General features: G+C 37.1%; 1 protein-coding gene across 1 annotated transcript in view; it reads right to left on the bottom strand.

The window, feature by feature from the left end:
• The window catches only part of LOC107569428 (AT-rich interactive domain-containing protein 4B-like), a gene marked incomplete at its 3' end in the record, with an annotated part of 56,863 nt that extends 37,625 nt beyond the window's left edge, over positions 1–19,238 (bottom strand). The window contains exons 1-2 of the mRNA XM_016255528.1: positions 19,076–19,238; positions 13,990–14,049 (exon numbers count right to left, since the gene is read on the bottom strand). Coding sequence (XP_016111014.1) covers positions 13,990–13,995 — 6 coding nt within the window. The remainder of the gene's footprint in view (positions 1–13,989; positions 14,050–19,075) is intronic.
• Between the last annotated feature and the right edge of the window lie 376 nt (positions 19,239–19,614).

Here is a 19,614-nt window from a genome sequence, read left to right as displayed (position 1 = left end):
AAGGACATTCTCGGGCTTCATTGCACAGGATGCACTTTGTTTGATGTTACACTTGAAAGTGTGCAGCCTGCCCGTCTGTATTTTCCTTACAAATGCTCTACGAAGTCATCATTTATGTGGTTTGGAATGCAGTGGACTTATCTTTTTAAAATATGAACCTCACTGACAGAAGGCTGCTTTCAGATTCAAATGCTGACGCGCACTTTGTTTGTGAAGACTGCTCGCGCATGCGGCTGTGTGCGACTCCGTGTAAGTGGTTTAATGCACTTGCGTCTCAAAATGGTTTTATAAAGCAAAATTAATGTTAACACAGCCAGTTATGTTTTAAGGGATTAAACGGACAGGACAAACCACATTACTTTTTATATTTCAAAAGAGATCCGTGCGTGAATGCAGCTTAATAGATCTCCCGCCGTCTATACGATGTCATAGTAAAAAAACAACAGTAAAGATGAAGAAAAATCACTCACAGTTCTTGAATGGAAAACATTCAGATAATCCTAAATACTGAAAGCACTCTTTGTTTGTTGTTTGTAATATGTTTCTATGCTTCTCTTTATTATGTGCTACTTGCTTGTATGTTTTGAAGTAGGGCTGGGCGTTATGGCCAAAAAAATTATCACGATAAATGTCAAATCTTTATTTCTTACAAGTTTAAAGCCAGATTTTTGCTCCAAAGTGAAAGTTGTAGAAACCAGACCATTAACTTTACTTTAAAAAATTTTTTTTTTAAATCTAAATTGAAAAATTAATTTCTTAGTTTCTGCATGTTCTAATGAGTGATATTGTTTCAAATCAAGAAACAGGTTTGGGTTGCCTGATAATATTAATATCACTTTTTGTCTCTTAGAAATACACATTTGATAGTAGCTTGAGCTAGGATGCGGAGGTACATTTTTGTTCATTATCAAAATCAGTAACATCTGTAAAAATTGGTTTCCCATAGTAGCATACATTTAAAACTTACACCGTTAAAACCACACATATACAGTGGGGAAAAAAAGTATTTAGTCAGCCACCAATTGTGCAAGTTCTCCCACTTAAAAAGATGAGAGAGGCCTGTAATTTTCATCATAGGTATACCTCAACTATGAGAGACAAAATGAGAAAAAAATCCAGAAAATCACATTGTAGGATTTTTAAAGAATTTATTTGCAAATTATGGTGGAAAATAAGTATTTGGTCACAATGTGATTTTCTGGATTTTTTTTCTCATTTTGTCTCTCATAGTTGAGGTATACCTATGATGAAAATTACAGGCCTCTCTCACCTTTTTAAGTGGGAGAACTTGCACAATTGGTGGCTGACTAAATACTTTTTTGCCCCACTGTAGCACCTCAATACCATGGTAAAAATATAACTATATGCTTTTTATTGCATTTGGTGCAGTGAGTGTTACTACAGTAAATCCATGGTAAATTATGGCGATTTGTAGATTGAAAAGCCTTCTGACGGTTTCGTTGCGCACAGTGTTTCTCCTGTTTGGCTTTAAACTAGTTTAAATCACAGAGTCATTTGTGTTCATCGATGAATTCAAGCGCTTCACACAGGATCTCACAGCGCTGTTTAGTGCTCACGTGATCGAGTAAACGCATCTGCTCTAGCGAGCTCGCGCGGATAAAAGTGGCACGATTCAAATGAGTCGCGCGGTTTCGTTCTGCTTTTGGCGCATAAACATTATATCAAACATTTATCAAACTCTTCATATTGTTTTATCAAGGAAAATTATATAGCGATAATTATCGTTATCGAAATATCGCCCAGCCCTATTTTGAAGTTATATTAGTTTAAAATTCTTAACATACAACTGTTTTTATTATTTTTTTCAATTTGTAATTATTAAAAAAAAATAATAATTACTTATGTAAGGATAAGTAAATGTCTCAAGTCGGTAAACTAATTAATAAGGCAGGAAAAAAGTGTTTATTACATTTGAAATTTTTATATTTTTCTTACAAAAACACATGGATTTGCTACAGGGGGCCTTTATTCATCTCCCGGAGCCATCTGCGGCACGTTTTATTATGAATGCGCAAGCTTTATTTGACGATTTGTGGACTGTTCAACTGCAAAACCCGCAGACTGCAATGATAGAGCTTGGAATAGCCAGGACAATTTTTAATATAACTCCGACTGGATTCGTCTGAAAGAAGAAAGTCATATACACCTAGGATGCTTCGAGGGTAAGTAAAACACAAGCTAATTTTAATTTTTGGGTGAACTAGCCCTTTAATCATTTCACTTTTGGTGTGAAAGGGCTTTTTACATTGGCCAAAAATAGAATGTTTTTATATTAAAAACAAACATCAAGCCCAGCCCAGATTTAAAAAGTAACACAAAAGTAACGTAATGCAATACTTATAAAAAATAACCAAGTAACGTAATTAGTTACTTTTTTTAGGGAGTAATGCAATATTGTAATGCATTACTTTTAAAAGTAACTTTCCCCAACACTGAATATGAACATGCTTCAAAATATCTTCTTTTGTGCTCAGCAGAAGAAATACAGGTTTGGAACAACTCGAGGGTGAGTAAATGATGACAGAATGTTCATTTTTAAAGAGTTATCTAACTCTTACCTAATTTGTCTTAGTAATCACTTTGTTACTAACAAGTTGATAAATGACCCAACAGAGCAAACCAGAAATTCAATTGGCTTTGCTCTAAATGACAACATCAGTGCTGTTGCACTTTCATGAGTCACGCCTTTGCAGAGCGAGTAACCATTACTCGAGAACAGCTAACAAAGAACGGCACTCATGTATTTTCTGGATCGTGCAGCCGGACTCAAAGGCAGGGCCGCAAGTGCAGGAGAGCGCAATTCCTCAGCGCTGCGATCTGCATTCGCCTGCAGGAACTTCGGCCAGCAGTGTAATGACTTCAAAATCCTGCACTGTGCTGCCAACATTATTACAAACGCCACTGAAGTGAAGGTTATATAACCTGAAGCGCTGAAACGCCAGAAAGCTATTGCAATACTGGCGACATCATGTAAGGGGAAAACAGTTCCTCGCATTGGCTGTTTTACAGCTTTTCGATTCATCTACCTCTGCTGGGGTGGAAAATTCTTCCCTGACATCCACCGCCTGATTAAACACACGTGTTCGGGTGTAGCTGCCTGCACATCGAGCTGCTCTGTCCTCTGACAATGAGCATGTCAAAAATGGAAGAGCGAAGAGATACAGCTAAAATAAAAGACACTGCACCAACACCATAATGTGGTGGACAATAAACAAATAAACAATAATTAATAATATTAATACAAATGTTTTGGTCCAAAATCATTATAATAAAGTGCCAAATATGAGTGAACAAAACAGGTACTGGCTGGTACCTGCAACAGAATTTGAACAATATATTACATTTTGAAATTGATTATTCAGACTTTGAAATCCAATTAGATGAATAAAAAAAGGCTGCACAACAAAAAGGCACAAAGTAATGACCAAATGAATGTGCATGGGTGCTTTAAATGGGATGAAATGTAAAGATGCTTTTCCAAGAAGGTTTTATTATACAAACTGTCTGACACGTAAAACACAGCATGCTAATCAGTCCAAAAGAAACATCCTTTGGTCACTGAAAACTGGTTGATAGACAGACATGAGCTACAGCACTTCAGCAACTCGATTTGAGACGGGTGTCAGACGTGAAAGCAAACAAGGGTTAGGAACAGGTCGCTGCCGCCTGCGGAGGGCAACGCTGGCGGTCTTCTGTGTCACGCTTTATAAATAGAAACAGCCAAGAGATGTCCGTCTCTCCATCTACCCTAAATCACCCTCCTCAAAATGGGTCATTTCCGCACGTAAGACACAAACGGCGACACCGAACACAAAGACAAACCTCGCTGCCATTGCAATTTTAGGCACTCAAGTGCATTTCGGGGAAAAAATTTAAAGCAAGAACCAAACAATACTCTTATCTAACCATGACTAGGCTTATTCGCCAAGCAAAAGGACATGGAGGGGAATGCAAGGAAGACTTAAGCTTCTCCGAGCACAGACAGTGGAAAACAGCACTGCTTTGAAGCCTCTCTTAGTTGTGCTGCTCAATATTTTAAACTGGTGAACTAGTTTGTGCTATTGCTGACCTATCCTAGCATGCAATAAAAAAGATGTTTTGGTGTTCATCTTGAGGCAAAGTATTAAATAAAATATGAATGCAATAATTTGTTTTAGGAGGTTTGCAGGAACAACTGAGAGACAATTCTAGATTACCTTTGCTTTTAATTTTATTGTATAAACAGTAGAATTCTTTACATTTTTGCCTGGTGAACAATAAAACAGGCAAATAATAATAATAATAATTCATAAAAGGACCTGAGGCGTATCTAGTTGTGTTTTTATTGTTATAATATAATATAATATAATAAAATGTTACATTTTAAGTAATGTAACTAAAATGTAAGCAAAAATTTAAGCACAAAAAACATTTTCGTTACTTGAAATAAAATACACGTTAACTGAAATAAATTAAAAATATTTAAAAAATCTGAACATTTCTCATTTGAATTTAGTTTAACCTGATGTACTAAAATACCTCAAACTAAATAAACTATATAGACATATATAAAGAAAAACACTAAAAATATAAAAAATGACAAAAACACACAATAAAAAAAAAACACTAAAACCTTAGCTAAAATTAAAATGAAAACTGAAAATATAAAAATAAAAACTGATTCAAAATATTAATAAACTATAATAGTACAGGTGCATATCAATAAATTAGAATGTCGTGGAAAAGTTCATTTATTTCAGTAATTCAACTCAAATTGTGAAACTCGTGTATTAAATAAATTCAGTGCACACAGACTGAAGTAGTTTAAGTCTTTGGTTCTTTTAATTGTGATGATTTTGGCTCACATTTAACAAAAACCCACCAGTTCACTCTCTCAACAAATTAGAATATGGTGACATGCCAATCAGCTAATCAACTCAAAACACCTGCAAAGGTTTCCTGAGCCTTCAAAATGGTCTCTCAGTTTGGTTCACTAAGCTACACAATCATGGGGAAGACTGCTGATCAGACAGTTGTCCAGAAGACAATCATATTAAAATAACACTGCCTCAAACTGAAAGTAAAACTATTCAAATATTTTTGTTAACATTTAATATTTTGTTAATTGAAATAAAGTTGAAATAAAATTAAAATGGAAATATTTAAATTGAAAAACTCGCGAAAATTCAAAAATGTTGCCTTGGCAATGCCAACTAAATGAAATAAGTTGATGTACTCAAATTACGAAAACTTAAATAAATATAAATTAAAGCTAAATGGAAATATTTTTAGAAACAAAAACTAATAAAATGACAAAAAACAAAATGACTAAAAATGTAAAAAAAAAAATTTCAAATGAAACTTGTAAATATCAAAACAAAAGCTATATTCAAAATATGAATAAATACTACAATAGAATAGCTATAAATAATACTAAATTATAGGCAGTGGCTTCTTGTGATTAATAAAGAGACACCCTAGCAACTTCCAAAAAAACAACACTGATTACCTTAGCAACCACATAACAATGCCCTAGCAACCACTCAGAACATCCTACCTTCACGACAATAGGTGTGTCTCAAATTGAGTACTTGTGCACTATTCTATGACGTTCTGTAGTATAAATAGTGCGAATAGTGCGTTCACACTGAAAAATCCAAAAAGAAAAAGTGCACTTTAAATACCCAGATGATGCACTTAAATAACCGAAAAAATGAAGAGTAGAATGTTGGACACTTCATGCACTCAATTGTCGCAGCTTTAATTATGTAGCAAAGGGGGAGGAGCTATCGGACTCAGATTATGAATGACAAAATAACCTTATATAGTTCACACTCTACACGGTTCAGTACATAGTGCATAAGTACTAGTGATGCGCGGATGGTGGTTATCTCCAGAGCGCTGCATGCAGTCGCAGTAACGCTGAGGGAACTTCGCTGTCGGTGTTTATCACCACAAGGTGAAATGAAAGGCCTCTCAGAATGGGGATGTCAACATGTTCTGTGGAGTAGGGCGCTTTGTAAGGGCACTGTAATGTGAGATAAACACCAGTAGGGCTGTGCGATTTGGGGAAAATATTTTTTGACATGTTGCGATTGCGATTTGATTTGCGATTTTAATTTTGCAAAGTCAAGCTTCAGCTTAACATTGTCAATAGTGTGCCGCACAGTATGTGTATCGTTACCCTGCTGCTGAAAAAAAAAAACTATAGAAACTAATTTTAGAAATTCTTATGGTTTCCATTAAAACAATTACAAAATTAGTAGGGATGTAACGATTCACTCAACTCACGATTCGATTCACAATTTTTTTTTTTTACAAAATGAGATTTAAGAAATTATAAATTAAATGTGTCCTTTTATTATTGCTTGGACAAACTACTGTACGTTTCTTTGTGAAATTGAAATATAACACTATAATAATATACTAATATAGCACTTGTAAATGCATGCAAGCACTGTCACTGTTAGTTTTACTTTTTTCTTTGTTTTCATTTTTGAAAAACTTATCTTTGCGGTTTACCTTAAGCTATGGAGGCCCTTTTATTTATTTATTTGATTCCTCAGTGTTTGCTAAACGTTCTGTAATTTATTAGTCGGTATATATAATACAGCATGTGGTGTGTGCAAACCTTATTTGTTTTTGTTAATAAACGTTTTGTAAGCTAGTTTGTCATTGTCTTACCGATTTATTGTTGCTGTGCTTTTTAAATTAAGAATAACAATGAATCCATCTTTTGTTTTAGTCTTAAAAAATGAAAGGTGTGTAGATGTAAGCAAAACAGTGACAACATGATCGCGAATATATATATTAAGACCAAAGAATGTGCTCGTGCAACCAGCTGAGAAAGTTAGTTGCAAAAGAGCGACCAGTGGGAAGAATGAGTCTGGAGCCCTGATATGCAATAACCCGTGTGGAGTGTGGCTCGTGTTCCTGTCGGCCTGACGCTTCCAGACCGGCTGTTTACATTGAGTTTGTGAACGGGCGCAAAGTACCTTCACGCATGAGCTTCAGTCAGCCATCCAAATAGGAAAGCTGGTCGTAAAAGGATCATCGTTGAGTCCACTGTGGTCCCAAGACACTCTTCATAAACCTTGTGATCTGCTACACTTGGGTCAGTGACGAAAAAAGCCACTCTCTCACACAAACAATCTAGCACACTCACACTCAGTCCCACACGCACGTACACATGCACGTGCTAGTCAAACACGCACAACCGATGTGTTCATTTACTTTAGTTTTTCTAGTTTATCGAGCCTGATTATATACATATATATTGTTTTGTTGATTTGTTTATTTCCCTTACTCCTACAAACTACTTATTCATTGTGTTTTCCTTACATGGACAAATTGGGGACATGTGAATCTACTGTTGAAAGCCCTGTTACAATGAACTGTGACGTATCTGATGTATCTTATGGGTTAAAAAAAATATATATATACCATGAACAAAGAGAAAATGAGTCTGAAATTGTTCTACGATTCTTTGTATCTGATCATTTGTAACTTTTTTCTTTGTTTTATTTGATTGTGGCTATATTTTTTATTGTTTGGTGTTGATCAAACTAGTTTGGACTTTTTTTTTTTGGTGTTGTGTTGAGTAAACCCATTTTTGTTAATTAAAAGTTTTTGATTGGAAAAAAAAAAAAGAGACCAAAGACGCTGTGAAAATTGAGTTTGTTGAATGTAACAGGTGGTTATTTTAAGCTATCCTGGGGTTTTTTGGCAGGCCTATACCTGTCTGGCCCCTGAAAAAATTGAATTAAAAAACAATTGATCGAAAGCTTGACTGTAAATTGTTTTCTGGGGGCCCACCACCGTTACAGGAAAAGAAAAAATACCATCGAAAGACAGTAAGTTCCCCTCAGACATACATTCATATAAACTCCTACGCCTAATTGAATCGTGATTTGTTTAGCATCTCAACTGATTTGAATCGTCACATTTAAATCGATTTTCAACCGGCTCGTGGTTAATCGTTACATTCCTAAAAATTAGGGATTAAATTCTAATAGGAATTACTGTTCTATTGTTTCCCATCTGCCAGATTACATCCCACCAACAGAATCCATCAGATACCAGTAGACACCATTACAGTTTACATTAAAGCCAATATAATTCCCATTATAACCCTTAAATCCATAACATTTTCTATTGTGTTTTGGGAGGGGTTCTATTGTTTTTTTCAGCAGGGAATATTATAATGGTATTACTACTTTTACAGAATTTACTTAATTACTGAATTTCACAGGAAATATTCGTTTATTTTGTGTAAATAAAGAACTGTATTACTTTAGTCAATTATTGAAGTATTACATAGGCTGATTTTTTCATTTTTAAGTATTTGGGATTTTAAGACCAAGTGGAAAATGTGCTGAATGTTTCATTTCATCCAGGTGACATTAGCAAAGCAGTTAAGACTGAATTGACACTTGTTTTAAACGCGGAGCCAGGCACGAGTTGACACAGGTTGCGCGCGTGCGTCAAGCCTCGTCCAGATTGCCAGATGCGCTCGTGGAGATCTGCGGTGCTGAGACGCGCGCGAGTGTAACCGAGCATTACGAGACAGGCTGCATGTGTGTGGCAAGTGTAAACAGCTCCTCCGTGAGACGCGGCAAAGAGGAGCGAGTAAGAGAAGCATTCACAGACACAGGCTGTGTGTGCGGTCTTCTGAATTGGGAATAGCGAACATGCATTATAAACTTCTTTCAAATTAGAATCTGTTGGGGAGATAAAATGTGCAAGATAACGTTCATGTACTAATAAATACACCTAAGAATATATCTTTTATTCTCCAGTACTAAAAGCAGAACCGATAACAGAGCTCTTGATATGTGTTGTTACACAGCTCTTGCAAATTAACGTTACCTTTTCTGTTTGGTGTCTGTCATTTCGAAGCCGAAGTAATCTCATAATACAAGTTTTTCTTTAGTATTAATTTGCTTAACTATCGATCTGACCCTGTAGATGCCATAATCACACACACTATCTCTCCCACTTTCTGTTTGTTTGTTTTTTTTAATGGTGGGCGTTTACGCAGTTGGCTAGAGCAGTGCTGATTGGGGAGAACGGAGGTGCGCTCACTCTATTGGTTAGTAAGGCTGTATGGAAGCCCGTTTCCGCCACTGAATAAAAAATAAAAGAGGTAATTGCGACTTTTTATCTCACAATTCGGACTTTTTTTTCTCTGAATTGCGTGACATAAACTCGCAATTGCGACTTAAAAAGTCATAATTGCGAGACATAAAGTCGCAATTCGGAGGAAAAAAAGTCAGAATTACGATATATAAACTCGCAATTCTGAGAACATATCAGTCAATTTTTTAGTAAATAATCAGTTAACCATTATTGTGCAGCTCTACGTACTCTAAAAAAGCTATTCCTTGCTACTAAATACATCTTTAACAGTGTAATTAGATTACTGTACTTCCTCAAACAAATATTGCATTACTTATTCCCAATTGCTTTCTAAATCCCATATCAACCTCGAACATTTGAATAATACAAAGGTAGACATGAATCAGCTGTTAATTCTTTCAAATAAATATAATATAAAATTATTCTTTAACTGACTAAATTTAAAGGGAGAAGGTTACATTAAAACAAAAATTTTTACATTAGATCTTAAATCCACAATTGTTTTATATAGAATTGTTCTATAATCTATACAATATATAAAGCAATTACATCTAAATTGTAATTAAATTACAGAATAAAATAAATAAATAAATTTAAAAAGGGAAAAGTAATTCTTGGTAATGCATTACACCCAACACTACTAGCTCTTTCGATTAATCGCACAGCCCTAAACACCAGTCTTGTTGGCCATTTCTCGTATTATTGTGTCAGGCGGTGGGAAGCGTCTCTTATGAACATCTTTAAATTAGCACACACCCTGGCACTGCCAGTCTCCCTCACAGCGCTCAAATGACTAAGGATGTGATGTAATATGCCAAGACACTACAACAACCGGTCGTGCTCACTCAGCTGGCTAGAGATCTGATTGAGCTCTGAACAGTCTGTTATCTGCTGCATACTACATAGAAAAAAGGCAAGTGAAGACTGAATCTGGCAGCTATGCCACTTGCAGGAGTGCAGGGATGCAACAGTCAGCCTGAAAACGACAAGATATGAGGCGGATTCAACGACTGAGGAAGAACGAATCGCTGGATTTGCCAAAGTTTGTCAGGTTAGTGGCATCACATCTTTTAAAAGACGCTCAAATGCTGTTTGAGACGCTTAGTAGTAGGGCTGCCCGATTAATCGCATTTCAATCGTAAACGCGATTTTTGCTCCTCTCGATCGTCAGCGATATTGGCCCACTGTTTATTTATCCACTTTCAATTAACGTGCATTATATTGCATTGCTAACAAGCCTCAAAAAGCTCAACAAGTTGCATATTTGTTTCGATTAAATCTGCCAGCAAACCTTCTCTGACGAACTGTAATAAATCCAATGAGAACACGCAGATTAATGATCGGAACTATAGCTTATTTTTTAGTAAAATAATCAGTTAACCATTATTGTGCAGCTCTACGTACTCTAAAAAAAGCTATTCCTTGCTACTAAATACATCTTTAACAGTGTAATTAGATTACTGTACTTCCTCAAACAAATATTGCATTACTTATTCCCAATTGCTTTCTAAATCCCATATCAACCTCGAACATTTGAATAATACAAAGGTAGACATGAATCAGCTGTTAATTCTTTCAAATAAATATAATATAAAATTATTCTTTAACTGACTAAATTTAAAGGGAGAAGGTTACATTAAAACAAAAATTTTTACATTAGATCTTAAATCCACAATTGTTTTATATAGAATTGTTCTATAATCTATACAATATATAAAGCAATTACATCTAAATTGTAATTAAATTACAGAATAAAATAAATAAATAAATTTAAAAAGGGAAAAGTAATTCTTGGTAATGCATTACACCCAACACTACTAGCTAGTAAATTAAAAATGCAAGAGCAAAACTGCATTATTATGCCTTTTCCTGAAATATTCAGTTTTTGGTGTGATGTCTGAGAAATTATTTACTTATTGCATTTGAATGAAGATTACAAAGTCTAATTTGGACCAACTTTTTTTCACAACTGGGTTCATTACTGTGATATCAACTATTTCATATAAAGCCATGATGACATGCAAAGACAAAACATTGTGTAACTGTTCACTTTAAATGTCAATCAGACAGACCTTTACCATTTAAGTGATTGATTTATGGCCAGAATAAGAAGCAAAGTGGACCAAAGTTTATGCCGATAACAAGTCTGACAAATCTTTGACTGAACATCAGGTTGAGTTTGTAGATTCTTTGTGTAAAAAGTTATTTAAAGTACACTGTACATCTACTACATGACTACAAGTGCCTACAGACACGAGTTGATGCTGTTAATTTGTTGATATAGATGTAGAGGGTTTGCATTGAAGCGATTTGAACTTTTGCTGCAATGTACAGAGATATCAAGTGTTTGAGAATCTATGCAAGCGAGACTGTTCCAAAATGTAAGTAAATACCCAATGCTCTCACTAAAAGAGCAATACAACCTCACAGTCAAATGAGCAGCTTAATGAACAAGAAAAATTTAAAGGGAGAAGGTTACATTAAAACAAAAAATTTTACATTAGATCTTAAATCCACAATTGTTTTATATAGAATTGTTCTATAATCTATACAATATATAAAGCAATTACATCTAAATTGTAATTAAATTACAGAAAAAAATAAATAAATAAATTTAAAAAGGGAAAAGTAATTCTTGGTAATGCATTACACCCAACACTACTAGCTAGTAAATTAAAAATGCATGAGCAAAACTGCATTATTATGCCTTTTCCTGAAATATTCAGTTTTTGGTGTGATGTCTGAGAAATTATTTACTTATTGCATTTGAATGAAGATTACAAAGTCTAATTTGGACCAACTTTTTTCACAACTGGGTTCATTACTGTGATATCAACTATTTCATATAAAGCCATGATGACATGCAAAGACAAAACATTGTGTAACTGTTCACTTTAAATGTCAATCAGACAGACCTTTACCATTTAAGTGATTGATTTACGGCCAGAATAAGAAGCAAAGTGGACCAAAGTTTATGCCGATAACAAGTCTGACAAATCTTTGACTGAACATCAGGTTGAGTTTGTAGATTCTTTGTGTAAAAAGTTATTTAAAGTACACTGTACATCTACTACATGACTACAAGTGCCTACAGACACGAGTTGATGCTGTTAATTTGTTGATATAGATGTAGAGGGTTTGCATTGAAGCGATTTGAACTTTTGCTGCAATGTACAGAGATATCAAGTGTTTGAGAATCTATGCAAGCGAGACTGTTCCAAAATGTAAGTAAATACCCAATGCTCTCACTAAAAGAGCAATACAACCTCACAGTCAAATGAGCAGCTTAATGAACAAGAGTCTCGGGTTAGTCCTCAAAAGACAGCCGTTGGAGCAGATGGGTAAATCTCATTGTACCACTTATGATCATTCAAATAACAGAGAATCCGAGCGCCGCCACCGTCCTGACCGCTAGTGCATGATGGATCTCTGTGATAATCTTCATGCTGTCCACCTTGCTGCTGGCCATGACCATATGTTACAGGGGTGGATGCAAAAAGTGTTGGAGTTTGCTAATGGAGCGTGACTCAGTGCCCACTTCGCCTCTATGAATTTTTATCATCTTCCCATTTACAGACTGAGCTCGGTATATTGCGCAAGTAGGCCCCGGCATTTACACTTGGTATTAACATGCCGTAGGATGCACTTTATGTTTCATATACATGCAATGACTAGATGCTTTACTTAATCTGATCACGTGTGCATGAAATGCCTGTTAACATCAAGTGTGAATTTAAAGATCAGTCTTGCCCTCACAAAGCATGCTTTAGTTTCAATATGAGTTTCACTAGCCACTGGATTATTCTCTTTCGCTGAACAGATGTTTGCTATTTAACTTGGTTTAGTCAATATAATATACATTAAGTGCACTCACAAGAAAAAAATTACATAGTGCCTTTAACATCAATCTATAAAAAGTTTAACAAGAAATAAAATTTTTAGGGACCAATGAAATATTTTGTTTTTCTCACATTCCGTTTTATTGTTACCAAATCCTGTGTTTAAGCATGTCTAATTATTTGAATGCAAAATTACTTAATTTATTAAAATTAATTTTTACAATAGCCCTATGAATTTTTTTTTTAATTCTGTGTTGTGTATTTAAATTTTCCTGGTTATCAAATGAAGACATAAAACAGTAATTTATTTTATCTTTTAATCAAATGAAAACAAACTTTATTTTTGGCAAACAAAGGGGGTTTGCTATTAAAATTAAAACATGGGAGAAATATTGTGTGATTATTCCATAAAAAAGTATGTTTTAATAATTTATTAGTAGTAGTAGTAGTAGTAGTAGTATTACGTACATTCTACTGCACAATGATATCTTTCTGACATAATTTATTCCAGTTAAACCAAACTTTTATTTTGACGGGTTGCTGTGAATACCTTGACGCTTCTGTGTGTATATGATATGACAATAGTTTTACTCAAATGAAATGGTAAAATGCTCAGGAAGTGACTCTCAGAGCAGATCTGGAGAGGTTGTTCATGTATTTGTGTCCTATTCACCGCGAGCGTCGTGCGCGCTTCAGTACGTGTAGTAAACGAAACCGCGCTTAAGCTCCATTCATTAACACATGCAGAACATTTAGGATTCATATTTAAAGTCTTTTTGCAGCTTAATATTTACAGATACTAGTCCATATCGCGATTTAAGTGTAATGACCTACTTTTGACTAATTTATCCAAACTTTGACAAATTCCGTGAAATTCCGTGTTAAACCGTCAATTCCATTTTTATGACTGTATTCCACGATTCTGTCCGCGTTTTCCGCATCACGGAAATCATAGGGCTCTACCTACTCCATATCATCTCTATACAGCGGCTCTAAAGTTCAAGACCATTACCTTCATCTCCGTCCACGGTGACGGTGATCCTCTCGAGTGAACTCCGTTTCAGATCTTCAGCTGAAAGACATGAAAACATATTTACAATGAAAACCAGAGCAAAATGCTGAACAGATGAGTGAAAAGACTGCTTTGCCGAGATGTTTGATCTGACATTAAGTAGGACAGTCGTAGAAATCTCATATGTAACCAGTTGAGTTGTTAGAAAGTAAATGATATTTATCCATCATACTGGGCTTTTTGATACTAGGAAATGTGAATCACTTTAGATCTACACAGAAACACATGTGCCCAACAATTCCCCCAAACTGTGCCCCAAATAGAAATGGTTCAGATTTGTAACTCAAAATATTTTAAATAACAAGCATACTGGCTGAAGATCTGGGTTGATAATCAAATGGTTGAAAAGCTTGTTAGTTTGTGCATTTACTCTTAACATCAGGTCACTGTAATAAGAATACTGTATACTAGTTGGATAAAAGATTTAAAAAAATAACTAATTACTAATGTACCCGGCTGTTTGCAGCTAGAGAGTGTGCTAGAGAGACATCTGCAGCTTGAGATATACGTAACGCTGCTGGATGAAACCATTAAAGCTGTACGTGAGCAGTTTATAACACACTTTTATTCAGCCTCAAGATCTAATACATGATTAGATTAACATTTACATCTTCAGACAATAAAGACCAACAAGGAACTTACAAGTCTACTGTGCGGCATAATATTTTCAAATTAGTTACAAAACTTGATCAATCATAATTATAATACTGTAACAATCGTAGCAATGATAGTAATACATTTTATACGATTTACATTTTGGTAATTCCTTGTCAAATCAACCAAATTTCAGAAACTTCCCTGGCTCATGTCATGGATGTATATTTACTAATCCACGATTTTGTTTTTTTATTCACTTTTCAACTGAAATTTGAAACCAAATTACAGGGGGTAAAAATGACTTTAGAAAGATGACAGCATCATGTTATTTTTACACAGAGATTGGTAGGTCCATTAGCAAAATCTGCTGACTTCAGCAATCTTTATTGCATTATTTGCCAATGGTGACAGTTCAAAAAATGGGGAAAAGCACTGTTTTTTTTTTCTTCACAAAACGTACATGCCTGTAACTCAAGAATTATTTTAATATATCTTAATATCCCTTTAGATTTTAGTTCTTAACACACTTTTCTTTTGTCATCCTATTTTTTTAAGGCCATATGGTTCATTTTAAGAGATATTGAGATTTCAATGTGGCTCCGTGAATAAATTGTTAAATTTTACACATTTTCAGCACAGCACAGTCGGCAGCAGGAATATTAGGCTGCTGTCACTTTAAGAGCCGCACGGATCCAATTTACTGTTATGCACATATTTTCATTCTCAACTGTTTACGTTCACTTATTACGTAACCGACGAGTGTTTATGTGAATAATCGCCAAGCGCCGCATTTTGGCATGTATTTGACCGTTTAGGCACGTGCACCTTCAGCTAAAAGTTGACTTTACATGTCGGTGTTCTGTTCAGTTTTTGAGCGCATGCCCAGAAATCCTCCTGAGGAACAGCGCAAGTGCTCTTTCACGCTTTTAAAACATGAATGAATCTAATAAACTTTAACGTCCTATTTTGCGAAAGTCATGTTACAAGATTTTACTGATTCGCACGTGAAATTGGGCTTTTATGGAGGAGCAAAAGTGCGCCGCTGGAAAGGGGGTGGAATGGGGTGCAATAATTGTTTAATCTTGATTATTGTATTTTCATAATCGTTGGAGGCCGAAATCGAAATCAAAACTGTATTTCGATTAATTGCACAGCTCTATAGTTGGAGCTGTTCACATCCTTGAACTCCGAACTATCCCACTATCAATGCGTAAACATGGCGCCAAATGAGTCCGAGGTGGTCAGGTGGTACAAGTTGTAGCTCTCAGAAAACTCCCAGTTCACAAGTTGTAATTATGAGTTCTACAAGGACGTGAATGCTCTTTACAAGTTTGTATCTCGTAATCACGGTATGGCGTGAACGCACCTTAAGCCTTCAACACATTGCACGATTTTAGCAATCCTGTAAGATCATTGCAAATCACACTGTGCGACATGGATCTGATAAACTTGGGTACGACATGCATGCAGACTCTACGATGATGACACCTATTGATTCGTAGGCTACGACACACGTTACTATAGAAGAATAAAACGTCATCAGCATGCGCTAGTGGTAAACACAAAGAGCATGATGAATCCCAGTTTGGCAGTTGTAGTTTTTATGTGTGCTGAAAAAAGCGGAAGTGACGAAAAAGGAAGGAATAAGAGCTTGAGGTAAGCAGTATTATGTTTTAGCGCAGTGTCGCATTGATTTCATGTCGCATTTTTATTGGCTGGTTAGTACACGTGGGTCATAGCAGCAAACTCACATTGCGATGATCATGCTGAATTTCTGACATTGTCAGAAAACGATCGTAGGCTATCTTTGGTCGCAAGACCGTGACAACGGCCGTCTTTGAACCCCTCTCACTGTACGACATACGACCAGCGTTTAGGAGGCACAATCACAGAAACTGCCACAATTGTTTCACGATGCTAATCTTTCGTCTGGGACAGCCGAAAATCGTGCAGTGTGTCGAAGGCTTTAAACATCGGGTTTAGTGATGTCACAAACCCAGGAAGAAGCTCGTTGTAGTCCCTACCGTGCGACATGGATCTGATAAACTTGGGTACGACATGCATGCAGACTCTACGATGATGACACCTATTGATTCGTAGGCTACGACACACGTTACTATAGAAGAATAAAACGTCATCAGCATGCGCTAGTGGTAAACAAAAAGAGCATGATGAAACACACTTTGGCAGTTGCAGTTTTTATGCGTGTTTTAAGCGGTGAAAGAGGAAGGGATAAGCACTTGAGGTAAGCAGTTTTATGTTTAAGCACTGTGTCGCTTGATTGATTTTTATGTCACATTTTTTAGTACACGTGGGTCATAGCAGCAAACTCACATTGCGATGATCATGCTGAATTTCTGACATTGTCAGAAAACGATCGTAGGCTATCTTTGGTCGCAAGACCGTGACAACGGCCGTCTTTGAACCCCTCTCACTGTACGACATACGACCAGCGTTTAGGAGGCACAATCACAGAAACTGCCACAATTGTTTCACGATGCTAATCTTTCGTCTGGGACAGCCGAAAATCGTGCAGTGTGTCGAAGGCTTTAAACATCGGGTTTAGTGATGTCACAAACCCAGGAAGAAGCTCGTTGTAGTCCCTACCGGCCTTTTTTTGTAGTCCTTAAACAGTGATTTCTTTAAAATAAAATATCTTTGCATCTTTGCATTGAACGTTAAAAGTTTAAAAAGTGAAATCATAATCAACCACCCCTTTAAGGCTTAAAAGTGACTATTTGCTAACTTATGCTGCGTTCATGTCCTCCTGGGACGTTCTTACTCACGAGTTGACAAGTCGGAATTACGACGTCAGGTGCGTTCAAGTAAGTTTAGTCGGCACAAGATGGCGGTGTACCTTCTTTTAAATAAATTACAAGAAAATACAACAGGGTCTGTTAACGCTGCTTATAGAAAATGAAGAGCAAAGAATTCGCATCAGGTGTGTTTTGCGTATCTGTATCGCATAAAAACTTCATAAAAACTATAAATTTAAACAAAAATGTACCGTCAACTACAGACGATTTCGCCATGTTTCTAATTGACATGCCCCCAACTCGGGGCTTAAAGAAAATTTCGAGCTTCCCACTCGTAATAACGACTTTGTGGTGGCGTTCATGTGTGTTCAACTCGTAAATACGATCTATCCGACACGACTTGAACACACCAATAGTCACCGAATTAAACCAACCCCCATCCCTTTGACCACACGCCCTCTTTCCGAAACCCCGCCCTCCACAGAGCGCCAGCGATGTCAGCACAACATGATTGACAGGCAGAGCGCGTTTCTGATTGGCTAAAACCAGGACAGGCCACTCCCCCGTTTACAGGGCCTGTGGCTGTCTGTCACAGAGATTTGTGATTTGTAAAGACACCTATTCAGTGATAACAGTCAGGTAATGGGGACATTTTATTTGTGGTATTTGGAGAGAAAAAAAATGGCTTACAGCACCTTTAGGCTACAAGTGTTTCAGGCGTTTAAAATGTAATGATCGCGAACGGGGAGCTCTTCGCTTCCACAGAACGGAGTTGAGGAGTCAGCATTACAGTCGAGCAAAACAACTAGAGTTGAAGTTAAGCGTGGCGTTGATAAACTACATGTAGTCTGCGCGCGCGGGTTTGCGTAACGTCGCCTGCGCTACAGCATTATGACGCCATTTCTGTGCCACACGACCGCAGACGCTTTGACGTCGACATTCTTAACATCGCGACGCTCAGAACGTAACGTTACAAAGGAACGAAATCCGACGCCCCGCTCTTTATTACTGCAAGCCGAAGCGGGACGATAGCGTTATTGCGATTTCGAATAAAGCCAGACATTTTGATGGAGAAAAGCACGCGAACTAGACGGTTAAATCACTAAGCACCGACGGCGACAAAACGCTGACGCTCGACACAATGAACGATCCGAACAAGGTCAACCTAAAAGGGTTCGTACAACTTGGTCCGATCGGGGAAATCGGACTTATTTGAGAGAATGAAAAACAAATGCGTCGGTGTTAGCGCTAACGACAATGTCGCCTCAAACAATAACGGTCGCGTTCAGGCGCCTTTAATCTTCGCAAACGCAACTGTCTTCGCTGCCAACTAGGGATGAGATTTCAACGCTTGTAGTCGAAACATCTCAAAGCCTTGCGTGAGGCGCCCAGCAGCGAGCAGAAAGTGTCCGGGTCTTTTCGCGAATTCCAGCACAACATCAGCTGAAGCCCGAAGTTGGCCAATCTGCTGCATACGCTAATGAAGGCGAACAAAAAGTCCCCCGCTGCTTTAGACGCACTATTTACGTCGAAAACAAGGTGAGCGAGAAACCTTAGATCGCGGTCAGAACGGCGATTCGCGCGAATAATGTTAACAAGTGCTCATTTAGGAGCTCGACGCGGCGTCTCCGTCTCCATTATCTGACTTTATCTGGCCAACATGAACGTCCTACCTGATATATCCGGCAGATCGCGATGTCCCTGCGGTTAAATTAGTAATCCATTGGAAACCATCGACGGAAACGTCGTCCGAAAATGTAGGAAAGGCGTCGGAATCCGACAAAATCGCTCCGCACTCGCTTTCTGTGGTAATCCTCGCTCCGCTTCTGAGACCGACTGAAGGATACACAAACCAGGGTTGCCAGGTTTTCACAACAAAACCCGTCCAGTTGAGACTCAAAACTAGCCTAAGCGCGTTTCGGGGGCGGGTAAAATAGCTACACGGTTTTTGGCGGGGTTCCCCTGGTAAACTTCGCATTCCAGTGTCTAAATATCACGTTATTGGGGTCGTTTCAACCCGCGAACATAAAAAAACGACGGTGTTAAAACCGCGGAGCTGGCAACATCCGTCCGTTTTCTATTGCTTCAAGTTTAGCCTCGTTTGGCAGAGCCGCACGCAAATTAGCGTGAGACACATGGGACTTGTAGGTTTTGAATGCGACTCCCTTGTTATGCCGTCACTGGGACAAATGGAACACACAGCGACGACGTG

Source organism: Sinocyclocheilus grahami, unplaced genomic scaffold (genome assembly GCF_001515645.1).
Source record: "Sinocyclocheilus grahami isolate Dianchi unplaced genomic scaffold, SAMN03320097.WGS_v1.1 scaffold1344.1, whole genome shotgun sequence".
Classification (NCBI taxonomy): Eukaryota; Metazoa; Chordata; class Actinopteri; order Cypriniformes; family Cyprinidae; genus Sinocyclocheilus; species Sinocyclocheilus grahami.
Note: the sequence above shows the minus strand (reverse complement) of the source record. Positions and strands in the feature narration are given on the sequence as shown.